Source organism: Seriola aureovittata, chromosome 20 (assembly GCF_021018895.1).
Source record: "Seriola aureovittata isolate HTS-2021-v1 ecotype China chromosome 20, ASM2101889v1, whole genome shotgun sequence".
In the NCBI taxonomy this organism is placed as follows: Eukaryota; Metazoa; Chordata; class Actinopteri; order Carangiformes; family Carangidae; genus Seriola; species Seriola aureovittata.
Genome location: NC_079383.1, coordinates 13,538,479 through 13,554,899, shown reverse-complemented (window position 1 = coordinate 13,554,899; position 16,421 = coordinate 13,538,479). Strand labels below are relative to the sequence as shown.

Here is a 16,421-nt window from a genome sequence, read left to right as displayed (position 1 = left end):
TCATCATCAGCAGCAGCAGCAGCAGCAGCAGCAGCAGCAGCAGTGGCTGCAGGGCCTCCAGCTGGGGCTGGCTGCTGCCTCTGCTTGCCTACCAGCACCGAGGCTGGGGGAGGTGGTGGGCAGGCTACAGGATTGCCCTGGGGCACCTCACTTATGCACCAGTAAAGAAAACTGAAGCCCCCCCCTACTCTCTGCCTCTCTCTGCTAAGAATGGCTGCTGCCCTCAGCAATCTGATTTGATAAAGTGAGGTCTGGATCACTGGTGTGACCACTGCACATGCCAGGAAGATGAGACGACCTGAGGATCATGAGAGTCTAATACTAGGAAATCATAGGTCAACACTTCACTACACCCCGAAACAAAAATTATACAAAGAATAAAAAGTGCCAGACAACGGTTGATTTTACATTTATCATTGTATGCATTAACAGTGTAAGGGAATCTACAGTTTTAAGATTTGCATTACATTATATTACATTTGATGACAGATGAAGTCTGTACACATGTTACATTTCTGAGGACTTAATTTGCGGTTCTTTGTCAGCCTTACAGATGTGGTGAATCTAACAGTAAAGGGAAATTTACACATTGATCAACAAAAAATTTTCAAGTATTTTCTTTGCAATATGAGCAGAGACACGTGATGCGGTTGATAGATTAATTCTGTGCAAAATGGACAGATGAAGAAATTTTAATATTGATGATGATCCTAACTTTTAACTAATTGCATTTAGTCGAAACATTATTTTGAAGGCTGTTGCTGAACGATAGTGACTGCATGTAATGCAAAATATTATTGCTTTTCCAGAGAATAGCCGCCATCCGTTCACGTTATTCAGGTCATTCTGTGCCATTCCATCAGTTTGACCTCAACCAACTGTGACGTCTCTGCACCATCAAAACAATAAAACTCACCTGGTCAGCATTGTGTATCATAGTTAATGACACTCACACGAGTCAGAGGAGATAATAATTAAAACTGGTGTGACTCACAGGGTGGTACGGGCTAAAGAATCTGGAAAATACTCACTTAGAGCATTAGCATTAGCTGCTACAAACTCTTATCCTAAATTGTGACATAAAATGCGAATTAGAATTACAAAAACAGAATTTTCCTTCACATGTTAACGCCTGAGATCTTTGAGAATCAGGCACCATTTACAAAATGTACATAACCACACCCTTGTTACATTATGCCGCTACTGCTCATATGACAGCATTAGTAAGTCCTCTGTATGTGTGTGTGTGAGAGTGTGCACTGACATGATCTTTGTTTTAAGGACACTGCTGGCTAAACTGAAAATGGAACTGAACAGGCGGGTTCACAATACTGTAAAAATGCTAGTGGGAGTCCGGTCGCACAAGCAGGCGGCTAACAGGTTTGTCTTTGCCATGCAGATCTAGGGTTCTACTAAAAGTACCTTAATGCTGATGTGAGATGGGACACTGAAAGCGGAGGTAGCCTAAAGTCTGTGCAATTAACATAAGGAGCAGTCAGTCAGCTCACCACCACTGCAGAACTCGCATTTGATTTTTCTCGCGTTAAAAGCTTGATCGGAGTCCAGATCTGTGGCAGCAACAGCTAAACGCAATGAGCGGTGGTGTATTAATCAGCCAGCTAGCTAATCGGTTCCTCTTTCAGTATGCAACAGTCATACGCGTGTGAGCCAGTGGCTGAATAGGCTGCAGCCTCTTGCTGGTGTCTAGTTTACTATTTCTACCGAAGTGATGTCCCTCAATGAGCTAAAAGCCCGGGGGAGGCTGGCTGCTGCTAGGGAAGCACAAATGTTACATCTGACATGCTATCAAATCATTTGAATGAATGATGAATAAATAATAATTACAGTGAAATGTCAAAAAGGCACACGCAACAATCACAGGCATCGGGCAAAATTGGCACAAAAGACTCATAGCATGCTAAAAAAAAAAAATCTCAATAGGGATGAAAAAAAAATCTGCTTAATTAGGAAATAAAGAATGACAAATATGAAAACATTTAGAGAGTACAAGGACAATGACTGGGAAACATACCAGGATGAAAGCAACCAAAATCATGCACAAAAAAAAAAAAAAAAAAAAAAAGGAACTCCCAATTCTCAATGTACGCAAAATCAGCCAAAGAACAATGAAATACACCTGCCACGTGTCAACTCTCTCAACGCCATGAAACTCTTTTCCAGAATACTATTTGGTTTCGGGCTGATTAAAAGTCCTCTGACTATGTTGTGTGAAATACAAATGCAGCTAGTATATAATTGTGCACGTACAGCCCGTAGTGAGGTTTGTAGCTAAATATATACACAAGTTAAAGTTATTGCAGGCTCCACCCAGCAGTCCAACACTTGTTGCACACGTGTGGCCGGGCTCTCTGTGCTTTGCAGAGGGGAGTCTAGACTAGTGTAGGACCGAGAGGCAGGGCTTAGTCCGGGATTAGGCTGAGAGATGCTAACGCTGCAGCTGGATGGTACTTTTGGGAAAACAGGGAGCAGGGAGAGGAACACAGGAAGTGGTCACCAGTAAAAAGAGCGGGTCAGGAAGTTGGCGGCCGTGCTGAGCCAGCCTATTCCGTCTGTGATAGAGCCTACACGTGTGACAGCCTTGTCCGGCTCCTGGGACGGACTCTCGTCCTCAGGCAGGTAGTCTGGGATGTCCGTGTTCTCCTCTACCAGCACCTCAGAGTCCTCCTGGAATGGCAGAATCAGCTGCACAAATACAAATTAGACACATTGAAAAAAACTTTTTTTTTTCCACCATAAAACATGAAATTTGTTCAAAACACCAATTCATAAGATTCCAGGTTCAATGTCAAACACAGTTGTTCGACTTCAGGGCCAAATAATCTTCATCTGGAGCCAGAATACATGACTGAGGCAGGTCTGACCCCTGCTGGCCACATTGTGTACGACTATTAACGCAACCCAAGCCAATTACTATCAATTATTAGAGCAACAATTATTAAAATTCTTTCGCAGATTATTGGAAAACAAACGCTTTGGAATCTAATATATTGTTAAAGCGGTTTCAAAAACAGCGTCACTGTACAGTTTGTTAGGTGCTGCAGGTTTGGTGACACACTGCTTTAAAAAAGGTACAACTGGGACTGGTCATGTGTTTGGCATAAAGCAACTAGCCTACAGGCTGAGGCAGAGATGTGACTAGCTAATCATGTCAGTGTGGATAAGTCTCAGCCACAGGCAGGAGAGCTACACTCCCGGTACAGAGATACAACACAACATACAGCAAACACATTGACCCATTAGTCGACTATTCCCGAGTGAAAGAAATGAGTCTGTATGTGCAGCAACAAGAATAGAATCTGACCTCTCCTCCGTCTTCTGTCTTCACCACCTGCTGAGCCGTCATTACTTTGGTGGAGTTGATTGCTGTGCCCAGTGCCTGCGAGAAAAACAAGTGACTTACATTTTTATTCACGACAATGCTGTTCCCAACATAGGCTGACTATATATTGGTCGGCTTTTAGTGGTTTTGGTACCAAGACTGATATTAAAGTTAAACCCGAGACAGCATTTTCCCTCTTTAATATCATCAAACACAACAATTAGGACTGATAAGGTGGTGTTTATTCCATAAACTGAAGCTGGACACAAGTTGATATAAACAGCTGGTATTGACCAAAATTTCAACTGATAATCATTTGTTATAAGATGCAGGCAAAAATATTGTGTGTCCGTAACTTCCTGGGTGGTTTTTTCTCTTCATCGGACAGACACGTACCTCAGCTTTAAGGTCAGAGCGGATCCTGACAACACATCTCTTGACAGCCATCTGGAAGGTGAAGCTGATGACCCCTCGGATCTTTAGCAAGGCCTCCTCACACAGGCTCCTTCGAGTCTGACAACAGGCAGGAACCAGGTGAAAGGTATGAACAGATGTGTGAAACAACAAGGCCAGCATGTCATAAGTTAAGAAATGACTGTGGCTTAAAGGAACATTATACAGCATAAGACTGTAAATGTGGATGATACAGAATTAGCTACAGTTCAGTTAGATCAAATGTGGGCATAAAAATATATTGTAAAACATCAGTTGCTACATACAACATGTTATAGAGTAAAACGCTACAGTTTCCAGCTGCCTCAGCGATGTGTGTTTCTGCTGGAGAGATAGTGATGCAGCCCACCAGAGGCCGTCTGTCTGCTGTAATGTAATCTGGCTAGGTGCAAGCTTCCTGCAGAGCGGCATTCAGGTTCAATCTCAACGTCCTGCTGTTCAATGCCTGACATTTACAACCTGACCCCCCCACCCTCCTATCCTGTGCCAGACAGATACAGCTAAGAAGCACTGTGATTATGACAGCAGCAAACATGATGCGCCAAAAACAGATATCTGTGCATGCGTTGTCTTGATTCCTGTGTGCACACTGTGAAACACTTACAGAGTCATCCAGTCCATCGATGTGCAGCACCACAGTTTTGGCCCTCTTGTTGTTGGAGCCCAGGAAGAACTGGGCCTTACGCCGGCAGGAGGCAGCAGCTGCTTCTGCTTGTTCGGCCTCTTCTTTACCAGCCGACTGCAGGATCTCATAGATCTCAGAGGACAGCAGTTTGGTCTCCCCAGGTGATGTAGTCCTTTGGTGAGAGTAATAAAAACCATCAAAAAAAATATAGACATCTAATTTTGTTTAACTTGTAAAATGTTGTTGTGTTAAGATATTTCTGTTGAAATGCAAGATAATAATAACAATGTAGAGGCAGCAAATCATGATGAGAAGTGTGAATCATGCTCAAAACCTAAATTAATTCATTAAGCTCTCATTTTGTAAGCTCCAGTGGGTTTAGCCTAAATCTGACCATATCCTTCTTGGTCTGCCACTGGAGACTTAGAACTTAGCAGCTGCCACAAGGGGGATACAGTGACAGACCTCTACCCCAAAATTCCTTAGTGTACCCAAAGACAATGATGCCATCCACCACACTCAGACTCACGCTAATAAAGCCTGCACTTCAGATTTTTACTGACCTTTTAGAAAAAAAATAAAATCCATAGCAGAGCATAAATATTTTAGTGGGCAGCAGAATTGCCTTGAAGAAGGTGCATGAGTTCCGTTGCAGTTGTAATGCCAGAACTGATATTTTGTGAGGGATCCTGGGATACCCCTGCAGGCTATGGTGCTTTATATGTCACAAACTCATCACTCCATCTATAGTAACCACATACGACATCAGTTGTCTGGCATGGTTGTCCTCTAGGAGCCTGGCACTGTACAACACATTCCTACTCGGGCTTGATGGAAGCCCGTCAGCCTTTCAGCGAGCCAAACACACTCTTCAATTGATTTCTTTTATCTGGTCATCACTTTATGCAATGGGTAAGAGGCAACATCCTCTGAAGGAATAAAAATGGTATTCACACCTGTTTCGTGCAACTATGCGTTCCCCGAGAGCTATGTGTTCCCACTCTGTCCAGCTATGATCGACCTCTACCCAAAGTCAGACTGACTGAACTGCGAGTAGTGAGAGCTGCTACTGTCACTGCAGGGCTCCTCTTGATGCAACCCCTGACTAGCTGAAGTGACTGGGTTACCTCAGGGCGAGCGAGAGCTTCGCCGCAGGAAGAGAAAAGGGGGGGAGGGACAAAATCATACAAGCTACAGTCGGCCACTTGAACATAGGTCTATTCCTATCAGGGTGCTAATGATGCACTGCAATCACTTAGCATAACTGCCACAGAGCTTTGGGTAAGACCAGTGGTCTGGAGCACAACACCACCTCAATCCAGACCTCCCTCTAACACTTCATGACCAGAATCTGTTTATCATGTTCTTTTAAAAAACAGAGATTAAATAAAATAAAACAATGGATATTAGACTAAAACCAAACAACACAGGAACATTCTTACAATATACTACATGTGCAAATTCAGCCACATCTGTAAATCCACTACAAAACAAGAGCAAATATAAGCCTACACTAGTAAAAATATGCAAGTGGATTCATCAAGAAATTGTGGTGAGGTGGCAGGATGCAATAAAATCTATGACATGCAGAAACAGCAATTTAACTGGTTACCACCCTATTCTAATTCAACTTTAATCACATTCATCCTGACATGGAAAATGGAAGGACATCGTCCTGCCTGGGAAATTTGCAGACAGGCACACGTTGTCCGTGCAAAACAAAAGAAATCCTAGGTTAAGGTTTTATGTAAAGAAAGTGCTCAGTGAGCATATGTGTGTGTATGTGTGTATGTGTGTATGTGTGTGTGTGTGTGTGTGTGTGTGTGTGATGTGGTGGTGACGGGAACTTGCTTCTGCATGACATTCTGCAAACTCAGCATCATGCCCAGCTCGCCCTTCATCTTCTCCCTGTTGGCTCGACATTCTGCCAGGTAGCGGACGGCCTGCAAGGACAAGGGCAACCGTTATCTATCCAGCTGACAGACCCTCTGTGATATTATAAGAGAGAAAGCTTTTAAAATGGGCACACGTGTGTAACGATAAAATATTACATAACCAATATAAATACACATGCACCGACCCTGTGTTTACACTTCACGGGTTATCGACAAAGAGCAACTGTTATGTAAAGCCACTTAAATTTGTACGCACACTACAAGCCGTTTACTGTACAAAAGGATGGTGCTGGTGGAGGAAGTGAGGAGAGGCTTCAATATCAAGACTCTGCTGTGTTTACACCACAATACAGACGGCAGATGTCACCATTGGACAGTGTTTTTAAATATGTGGCTGTTTTAATGCCACCACATGTCTGCGACTCCGTGGTGGAGGAAATGGCCTTTAAATGGTCACTGGAGCCTGCTGGGTAGCAGGAGGCACAAACTCTGACATGAGCAGAAAACAGCTAGTTTCCTGAGCCAGGAGGGAAATAAGCTCACTATCAAACCAAAAGAAATTGAATCAACCAAGCTGCTGTAGATATTTCAATAAGAATGTTTACACGATCAAATTTACTGCGTATTCCAAACTTATATCTTTTCCTTTATGCAACAGTAACTATCTGTACTTTGAAGGATCTTTATGTGAATATGTATGCTGCTTACGAGTAGTGCAGAGTAGACGACTTGTGGGTTGGGGTGGTCCAAAAAAAGGATGAGACCTGGCAGACAGCCCTGGTCTTCTACTATGGCTCTCCGGTTCAGGGGGTCTGCGGCGAGATCTCGCAGCTGGTTCACCACAGTCAGTGCATCCAGCTCCGCACTCATGGTGCCTCTTGTTGTGATGTCACGCACATCAAACCAACCTCTTCACTTCACTGAAAAGATAAAAGGTGAGGCAGATCAGGGAGCTTACTTTATATTAGTTAGGACTGCAGCTATTTAAGTATCAAGTAATCTGTTGTTTTCTCAATGAACTGCCTGGACTACTAAAGGTCAGAAAATGGGTAAAAATATCTGTTGCATTTTCCCCAGAGTGAATTTTTAGTTTAGTTTATTAATTAATTTAACAGGGACGATGCAGTTTAACATAGTTCCAATAGAGCATGAAACTGATGTGTTGCTCAGGGAGTTTATAGCTATTGCTAATTTTCAACTGTTGTCCCTAATTGGCCTTTACATGTACAGTGTAATTAAATTAGTTTTCATTCTAAGATAAAATGCAATGCAAATTGCTGATTTTCCTGACCATTAGGGAAAACCCCAAAATATTCAATTTGTAATAATAAAAATAGAAACAAGCAGCAAATCTTCACATTTGAACCTGGAAAAGTTTAGTCTGTTTTTTCCTTTTTCTGTATCACATGAACATTAACTGACTGTCAGAATTGTTAACAAAGATATTCCTGAGAATTGACTGATCAATTAAAGAATCGTTGCAATACTGATACAAATGACTTTATGCATATGTCAAAAATGGCAACCTTTAGGATTTTTTAAATAACTTGGTGCAAAACAGTATTACACTCTTCAAAATAAGTAGTCTGTGACATGCACTTACTATTTAACTTTTACTACTATCCAATTGCCTGAGACCACGTTTTACTGATTAGTTTGAGTTACTGGGGATTTATATCAGCAGTAACCTCTGAAATGTGGAGCTAGACAATCTGACTGGTTAGTGTTTCTTGTAAAGTTACCGATTTTAGTGGTATGCATTGATAAGACTGCAGTCATGACATGAAACATCAAATAGCTTAGAGTGCTTTGGTAGGCAAATTATAAAATCATGCGGTTTGATCTCATGGTTTACTGCCAACACACTGTGATTTTCGTAAGCCAAAACACAAATACTCGTCTCTGACAAAGACACTTTCTACGACCCCCAACCTCACCTCAAATCACGCCCTGTGGTACAGAGGCGATTCAGCAGCTAAGCTAGGCTAGCTAATGTTACTTGACATTAATAGCATACCTTTTTGTCAGTTCTTAGTAAAAACATGAGACAACCCCGGCTGACTTCAGTTACAAGAGATGCAAAAACGACGTAACAAGAAACAGCTGAGTCCCGGTGCCAACTTAAAAACAAATGTGACAAAATAATTTCACTAAAGCTAGGCCTGCGCTTCTTTCTTTACTATGCTTCTTTAGCTAGCAGCTGGGCACGGTGTTTGGGTTTTGTGGCAGATAAATGGGTACAGCTGTTTTGTGAATGAGGACATCCCTGTTTTCCATAGGAATCCCTGCAGTTTAACTCGGATACAGCTCCGCCGGGAAATGTAGGGAAACATAACGAACATCCACAAGATTCATGATATATGATTTGACGGTGTACCGTGATCGACTGATACACAGCCCAATCATCAGATAGTTTTATTTTGAAGGTCAACTCTAATTGGTGGGTTTATCTGTCAATCAACTTAAATGACCAATGGTGACGTTTCATAGTCACAACCTATCTATTGTAGTCCCTAAAATCCAATTGGCTCAAAATGTATTCCATGGGTTTTCCTACATTACTCGCCTCTTGCAGTGGAAATCCGACAAGGTGGAAAAAGTTATAAAGTTGTCAGTGTGCGTCAGGCTCGGTAAGTTGGTTTCAAAGTCACACGCACACACCATTTATCTTTGAATAGAAATATAACGTTAACACATGTAGCTGCCTTTCACACTAGGGATAATCTTCGGAAGATCTTAATAAATTTGTCAGCTGTTCTACACAACTGGACTTTGTTAGCCCGCTATCGTTGTTAGCACCAGTTAGCCACACTGCCCGCTAAAGTTCACAGCCGCCCGTTTAATTTAGCTTAGCGTGTTAGCCAGCCGTTAGTATGAAAACAACATCTAACTAATATATGTCTGATAAATGCGAGTGAGTAATGTTTTCACGTTTCTCGGTGTCTCGCTGTGATAGACAGGTAGGTAGATAGATAGACTGCTTCAAGTGCTCTCTTCATCTCTGGTGAATTTCAGTGTTACAGCAGTCAAGCCAAGCATAAAATCACAACACAAAATGACAGAGCCAAATGTTAATGAAAACAAAATCGCGCTACGTGTCTGACTGTGCCACTGCTGTTTTTACATTTGAGAGGGTAAATCTGCGTCCTACTGTGTTTCTTCATCGACAGATTTGCGATCACTGCCACTGCTTAAATGAAAGCGTCATAAACACTTTGTTTTTAATGTTATTCATCTAAAGATCATAACTTATACTTACTCTGTTGCTACTTTGGAATTGATATGAACCAGTACTGCTAAAGGCTGAAACAGAATGTAGGTCAGTGTATTGTATTGGAGCATCTTGACTCAGGTGTTGCATAGAGGCATTTATCTCTTCAAGTTTTCATTGTTGGTTGTAAGTTTTTGTGCTTCATTATCATTCAACCTGAATTCCTCACTCTTGTTTTGTGTTGGTTATAGATGACTGTTTGGTGAGGATGCCCTTGGTATTGAAGCATGTGTCCATATGCCCTGGTGAAACACATCCACAGAAATGAGTAAAGACTATGCACGGATCGAGATGGACCTGGTATGTGAGAGTCCGGGTTGATGTCTGGCTTCATTAGTGTCTGTTAAATTCCCATACATTTCGAAATCTGTCTCATCTGAAATATCACTGTTGAGGTTTAGTTAATCAGTAAATTAACAGTGACATTCATTTGTGATGTAAATCGTATGTTTATGTTGTTTGTTTTGTTTTGCAGGCTTTTGGATCAGCCAAGCCCTACGGGTCCTCGAGAAGTATTGTGAGGAGAATAGCTACTAGTCTTCCTCTGAAACCCTGCCCCAGGGTTCATTTTCAGGTGAGGGAAGGTTAACAGGATCATTGTTTTTATTGTGGCGTGTCATATAGTCTTTGAAAATGCGGTATGCATATCTTTTATTTTCAGATGAAGACATTTTGTCCCCCATGTGATTTCAAGTTCTTTTAATCTGTCCCTCATGACATAGCCCTGTCCTCTCTTGTCTTTCTGACTGTCTGTCTCTGCTGTTGGAGTCACAGCCATGTGACGACAGATCACACACCCTCTTCAACTTTTGTTTACCTCTGCTTGTCTGAGTGTTTTCATTTATGAAACATAAACAGAGTGACGTCAGAAGTCACAAGAACAGATATATTTTTTGATATGTTTGTTCAGGGTTTTTTTTTTTTAAACTGTTAACAAATGAATCGTCTGATTTGATTGTCTTTTCTTTCCCGTCTATTTCAACACTGCTTTCTCTCTTCTTCTTTTCTTCTGTCTCCAGCCACCCTCCCTAGCTATGAGGAATGCAGTATGTCTGCTTTAGGTCAGTTTGTTCAGCAATCTTCAACAACCTTGAGCTGATTAAAGACCTTCTGAGCTACCTGAACCCTTTTATTAACAACAGCCCCTCCTTCCCCTCCTCCTTCTGAACTGCCCCCTCATTTTTACCCAGTTACTTCCTTTATCAATCAAGTCTAATTGTAAACAAGTTTTGTAAACCTTTTTTTGTTGAAGTGCAGTGTTGTAATGTGTGCTGGTGTGTGTTCTTCTCTGGCATGTTTTTTTTTTTTTTTGTATGTCTTAATGTTGAATATGGCTGGTGTTTTCATCTGACAGCTTCATCCGTACACCGAGGACGCTGGTGTCCTGACTGGCGCCAGGAGGCAGAACTGTCAGGTGGCCTCTCTGGCTGATGTTGGCTGGATTGACAGGGATGAGGAGGAGGGTGATAATGAAGACTACTTTGGCAGACCCAGGTAAGAGGGAGATAAAGATATGCATTGCAGCTCATGTTAAAGAATCAACTTATTTCTGTGAGCAGAGTCTAGAAAATCGATTCCGTTGATCGTCTGTAATAATGAATGAAACAGGTCAGGAATGCCACAGGGATTCATGTTTCGAGCCCACCAGCCTCATCCTCAGAGAAGACCCTTACCCCGCCGGAGGTCACTGCCCAGCCTGCACCAAGGGGCTCCGGACCCCCAGGGGCCGACAGTCGCCAACGACGAGGCCATTCAGAAGATCAGCGCACTGGAGACAGAACTTGCCAAACTCAGAGCTCAGATAGCGCAAATCGTACTGGCTCAGGAAAAGATCACCCAGCCAGGTATCTCGTCACACAACTTTCCAAAACATACACTTAACTCCCTCCCTATTGCATGAATGCATTGAGTTGTTTTCCTCTTTTTGCAGCACTGCAGTGATACAAATCTTCCTCTAGGTGGCAGCAGAATTTCACATGTTACACAGCTATAATTCTCCTCTTCACTTTGCTTCACTTTAGTTGCTACCACAGGGGCACCTCCTCCTCCCCCTCCACCCTGTGGCACCTTGCCTCCCCCTCCACCACCTCCTCCTCCACCACCACCACCACCACCACTGCCGCCGCCGCCAGGTCTCCAGCGGACATTTTCAGCCATTGATTTGATAAAAGAGCGTAGAGGGAAGAAGACAGACGGCCAGACAGTTTTGGATTCAAGGCCAGCAGAAATTCCCAGCATGCTCGATGTCCTGAAGGACATGAACAAAGTCAAGCTGCGATCAGTCAAAAGGTGGGCCTCCACTTAGAAGCGAATTGAGACATATTCATGCAAAGGGTTTTTTTTAAGTCAGTAGACGTGTTCCTCAGCTATTACTGTAGTGGTGTAGTGTTACAAGTTTATTAAAGGTGGCATTCCCTTCCTTCAACTTTATGCATCTGTTCTGCCTCTAAATTTAACTTCATCATAACACGGATAAATGTACTCATGTATCACCTTGAGCTTCTGCTATAAATGGGAATACGTGCTTGTGTACAACACAACTAATCAAACGCTAACAATTCGACTTTGTAATTGCCCTCGTCCCCTGTGTGCCTTCATAGTCGTCCAGTGGAAGGTGATGCCAAAGTAAAGCCCGGCGAGCCCGTAGACGCCGCAGCTCTCATCGCCGAGGCCCTGAAGCGCAAGTTTGCCCACCGTTATCGACACGACAGTGGACAAGATGACCAGGAGGATTTCAAACTTCCCGTTCCAGACGTGAAACCTCGAACTGAAACCCCTTTGGTGAGTTTCTGATTGACAGCTAGAAGGTGGTATATTTAGACCAAAAAGAAAAATCATCTAAAAAAAAAAAAAAAAAAGCCACAGACTTATTCATCATTAGTGGACTAACTGCAAAAAAAAGTTACTAAAAAAAATCAGTGCTTTGATTTTAGGTAGATGGTTGTCTGTGTTTGTAGATATGAATTCACATATCATCTAACATTTAAGATGAAATTTAAGGGTCCACTCTTGCATGTCATCATTGCTGGAATCAAGTGAATGTAATGTGACTGATGTGACTCGTGTCTCAGAGGTGTGTAGTTTGTCATGTACCTTATTTTGCCTCCTGTCTGTTTTCACAGTTTGGGCAGCACATGTTGAAAGCGACTGGAAAAAGGAAGTTGGTCTGAACCGGTCACAGTGTGTGTGTGTGTGTCTGTGTATGTGTGTGTGGACGTTTTAAAGTGCCTTATCAACATTTTTAATATCTGCTGTTTGTGTGGAAGGACAAGGGATTCTGCCTTAACTAGATGACAGGCTGCTCCAAGTATCAGTCATCTCACAAGTGTTTCATCTGATGATCATCCCGACCATGTTTTTTTTTTTTTGTTGCACTTTTATAACTTATATTAGCTTTGTGTTTTACAAATTCTTTCGGTTTAACTGAATGTTTTGTATTTCTGTCGGCAGAGTTTAAATCCATCATGGTCCCGAGTGAAAGTGTCAGAAGCACTCGCGCATGTTAAAGCAACACTACAAAATCTTTCAGTGATATTAGATCTATTGTTCAGTCTTTATTAGGTTTTCGTTAAAACTTGTTGCACATAGCATAGTTGGTCAGTTTTGCATTCCCATTTCTAAAGGGCCTGTGAAAGCTGAAGAGTTCTTCTACCACAGAAGAAAGGAAGCACTTTCTTACTTGTGGCATATTGTGATGTACTGTTTTATATATGTATGCTGACATGTAGACTAATTTATGATCAGGATCCATGTATTTATGTTGAGGTTTAAGTAGGTAATTTTGTTTTTAACACAGTTAATTATGTCCTAGATTCATCCCAAGTTGAGCCTGTGTAAGTTGTGTCCTAGTTGCCAAGTTTTGCCACGGCTTGCATGTGTTTTGATGATTCAAATATATGCATCCCAGTTGTAGACGTAATTTATCTCTTTACTACGATCCGCTTTAAGAGCCAAAGACATTCCAGTGATCTGCGATATTCTGCCTTTAACTGCCAAATTTGACCTTTACATGTTCCCTTTTTTTGTTTCCCGTGAATGTTTAATGGTGAGGGAAAGATACTGCCATATAACTGTTAAACAAAGTTCATATTTCTCGGTTATTGACTGTACATGTGCAGTGTTTTTGTTTTCTTTATCAGCACCTCCTTTTGATAAGATTTGTCTCTTGCAAAACACTTCAACTTTTCCTGGAACTTAAGACTCGCAGTTCAACATCAACACAACAGAAATGCTGCATTATTGTAGTTAACATGAAAATATTTTCTTGCTTATTTCGACAAAACTCATGGGTCCTAAGGTAGCCACCGTTATCAGTATCCCAAAAGTATATATCATCCATGCGTGCCAGTGATCATCACATTTCTGTACCTCAATTTGGAAATGTGACACATAAGATAGTGACTCCTTTAAGTTGTCAGGTTTTTAGGCAGTATTTTGTTCAAAGTGACTGTTCTCAGTTCTGACCAGTTTGTCAGTGTAGTTGCTGCTTCAAATCAACTCTTATTTTTATGATGGAAGGAGACCTGGTAGTGTCAGTTGTAAATGAGTGATTTAAACTTATTCAGAATTTTGTAGAAAAGTTGTCCTCTATGAAAATTAACTTGAATTGTCAAATCTCTAAATAAAAGTTTATGGTCTATCTTTACTTGCTTGTTTTTATGTCTGTATGGTTCAAGTGTAACCTTCTTATGAAAGTCACCTGCCCTCATGTTTGCGCCACTCCAAGTGGTTAGGATCAGTAAAAGGCGAACGAAAAATTGCCCCACAGTAGAACTTAACAGGACTTAAGTGTGAAAGACATTAACTTATAATTTATATTATCGAGCGATCATTGTCCAGAGTGAATACTTTGACCGTGTGTCAAACATTTGTCAACAACAGGTTTTATTATTCAAATTGTAACTGCAACAGGCATGTATCAAAAAGGTCAATACAGCAAAGCTTTTACAAAATCTGGCTCGACACTGAAGTCTTCCCAAAAATGGCTGTCGCAACAAATTGTAAACAGTTTTATCAACAGTCTTACAGCACTTACAGCAAAATACAAATCAGCTAAAGTAAGAAAAGCACCTGTTATCTTTCAAAATGTTGAAACACAAACACAATTTGTGCCACTATACAGAATCAAAGTAGACAAACCAAACACAAAGAAATGGAATGTTCAAAGTCACTCGACCATTTTGTTTCCGTACAAAAAAAGGACAGCTGGAGTTGTTCCTCACAACAAAAAGGCAAAGGGATTGGACAGTGCATTCAAAGACAAGCACACCATGCACTCGAAGGGAACAGAAGTTGGTTTGGTCACTTAGCATAGTTTGTGCATAGTTATAAGGCATCAATCGAGCAGACCTTTAGGTTGCATGTGGCTGTGAGAGACATTCTGCGGAGAGGAAGAGTCTCCTTCAGTAGATCCTAGCCAGGAAAAAAAAAAAACATACAACCTTGCATCGCCCGCAGTCACCTCCTCCCCCTCTCCCTCCTTATAAGAGACTGGCAAAACCCTGAGCGAGTCGAGTTGCGTTGAGTGGAGTTCCAGGTGAGATACATGTGCAGTGAGTAACTGATCTCCAGTGTGGGAGGGAAGCTACCCCAAGTTCAACCAGCACTGGAAGATTCGGAAACATCATCAGAAAAGGGGCTAACCTTCGCAGGATGTCTTGGAGATGTCATGGAGACGAAGCTGCACACCCAACACCGTCATTATTTGGGAGTGCAAGACCATATTTTAGCACAGGTGGGGTTACTTATGGCATCTGGTGTGTTTGAATAAGATTCTGCTCATGGCTTCAACAGTGGGATGACAGTTCAAACAAGTGGTTCTTCACATCTGTGCTTCGAAGGCAAACCGTGGAGCCGACATGATTCACTTCAATTCAAGGGAAAGAAACAACAAACAAGGAGATGCGTAAACAGTCTTCGTAGAGGCAGCAAAAGGACTGGGCTTGTCACATTTTTTTTCTTTTCTTTTTTTTTTTTTTTTTTTTTTTTGTTTTTTGTTTTTACATGAGGAAGAATTTTCAACACAAATGCAACACGGCATTACTCTTAAGTCTGAGGAGGGTCTCATGTCTGAATACTCCAGTTGTCTCAGTCAATTAGGTTCAGATCATTCTTCAAATCTTTGTTTTCAAATGGCACTTCAAAATACCAGAAAAGTGTCTTCTTCAGTTCTCATACTGCTTTCCCCTTAAGGTTCACCAACAAAAAAAGTGGTGTGATCAGTCAGTAATGCCAAAACTACAGTCGACAAATAAATAAAACAAAGCAAATAACAGAAAATACAGCAGTAGCCAAATGAGGTATCTATGTATTGCTCTATGCCAAAAAAGAGGAATTAAAAATTAAATAAATTAAATAAAATCAGTGGTTTATCAAGATGGGAGGCAAAAGCAACAAAACATAAACAAGGTGTTAGGATCAGGTGGGGCAGCGGCTGGGATGCAGGCCGTCGGATGCCCCACCGGGCCCCAAGTGTGTGATGAGGCCTTGAGGCCGGGGGTCAGGGGTCAGGAAGTTGAGGTGAAAGGGCACACGAGGAGTGTCAGGATTCTCTGTTTCCCTGAGGTATTTCTTTGGAGCTGGTTCCTCCTGCGGCTGTAGCTGTGTTGCCTTCCCTCCGGGCGGCAACGTCTTCTGTGTCGGTGCCGGCTGTGCTGGGTTCCGCCTCCTCGGAGACAGAGGTTTGTTCCTGCTGTAGGCCGCCCCAGCTGGCCTTGTTCAGCCCCATGTGGCCCAGCATGGTCTGAGACAGACGCGTGTCGGAGAAACGAGCCCACTCTGCAAACAGCGGCTCCGCCACATACGTCATGAAGCCTGAAGTGGTAGAAGAGGCGGCAG

At 42.1% G+C, this 16,421-nt stretch overlaps 3 protein-coding genes across 7 annotated transcripts in view; 1 reads left to right on the top strand and 2 right to left on the bottom strand.

The window, feature by feature from the left end:
• Positions 1-393: 393 nt before the first annotated feature.
• On the bottom strand, positions 394-8,595 carry armc1 (armadillo repeat containing 1). The gene is made up of 7 exons (XM_056364872.1): positions 8,331-8,595; positions 7,022-7,233; positions 6,270-6,361; positions 4,398-4,590; positions 3,737-3,853; positions 3,323-3,397; positions 394-2,703 (listed from the first exon to the last, which is right to left on the bottom strand). Exons 2-7 carry the CDS (start codon positions 7,181-7,183, stop codon positions 2,512-2,514), a joined length of 831 nt encoding a protein of 276 aa, XP_056220847.1. The 5' UTR covers positions 7,184-7,233; positions 8,331-8,595; the 3' UTR covers positions 394-2,511.
• Positions 8,596-8,859: 264 nt separating this feature from the next.
• Positions 8,860-14,229, top strand: mtfr1 (mitochondrial fission regulator 1). Its single transcript, XM_056363849.1, has 8 exons — positions 8,860-8,943; positions 9,776-9,884; positions 10,060-10,158; positions 10,939-11,078; positions 11,193-11,428; positions 11,606-11,873; positions 12,185-12,365; positions 12,707-14,229. The coding sequence occupies exons 2-8, from the start codon at positions 9,849-9,851 to the stop codon at positions 12,752-12,754; spliced, it is 1,008 nt and encodes a 335-aa protein (XP_056219824.1). The 5' UTR covers positions 8,860-8,943; positions 9,776-9,848; the 3' UTR covers positions 12,755-14,229.
• Positions 14,230-14,429: 200 nt separating this feature from the next.
• pde7a (phosphodiesterase 7A) overlaps positions 14,430-16,421 on the bottom strand; it is a 28,461-nt gene continuing 26,469 nt past the window's right edge. For all 5 annotated transcript variants that reach the window (XM_056363845.1, XM_056363846.1, XM_056363841.1 and 2 more), the window contains one exon: positions 14,430-16,397. In XM_056363845.1, coding sequence (XP_056219820.1) covers positions 16,126-16,397 — 272 coding nt within the window. In that variant the 3' untranslated portion in view covers positions 14,430-16,125. The remainder of the gene's footprint in view (positions 16,398-16,421) is intronic.

Bases quoted from the DNA above. Each gene is read 5' to 3' on its own strand.
- mtfr1 (XM_056363849.1), top strand. From the start codon at position 9,849: ATGAGTAAAGACTATGCACGGATCGAGATGGACCTG. The intron at 10,159-10,938 runs GTGAGGGAAGGT...TTCATCTGACAG, and splicing joins GCCCCAGGGTTCATTTTCAG to CTTCATCCGTACACCGAGGA. The intron at 11,429-11,605 runs GTATCTCGTCAC...GCTTCACTTTAG, and splicing joins GGAAAAGATCACCCAGCCAG to TTGCTACCACAGGGGCACCT.
- armc1 (XM_056364872.1), bottom strand. From the start codon at position 7,183: ATGAGTGCGGAGCTGGATGCACTGACTGTGGTGAACCAGCTGCGAGAT. The intron at 6,362-7,021 runs GTAAGCAGCATA...TTGTCCTTGCAG, and splicing joins TCGTCTACTCTGCACTACTC to GCCGTCCGCTACCTGGCAGA. The intron at 3,854-4,397 runs GTAAGTGTTTCA...GCCTGTTGTCAG, and splicing joins TCGATGGACTGGATGACTCT to ACTCGAAGGAGCCTGTGTGA.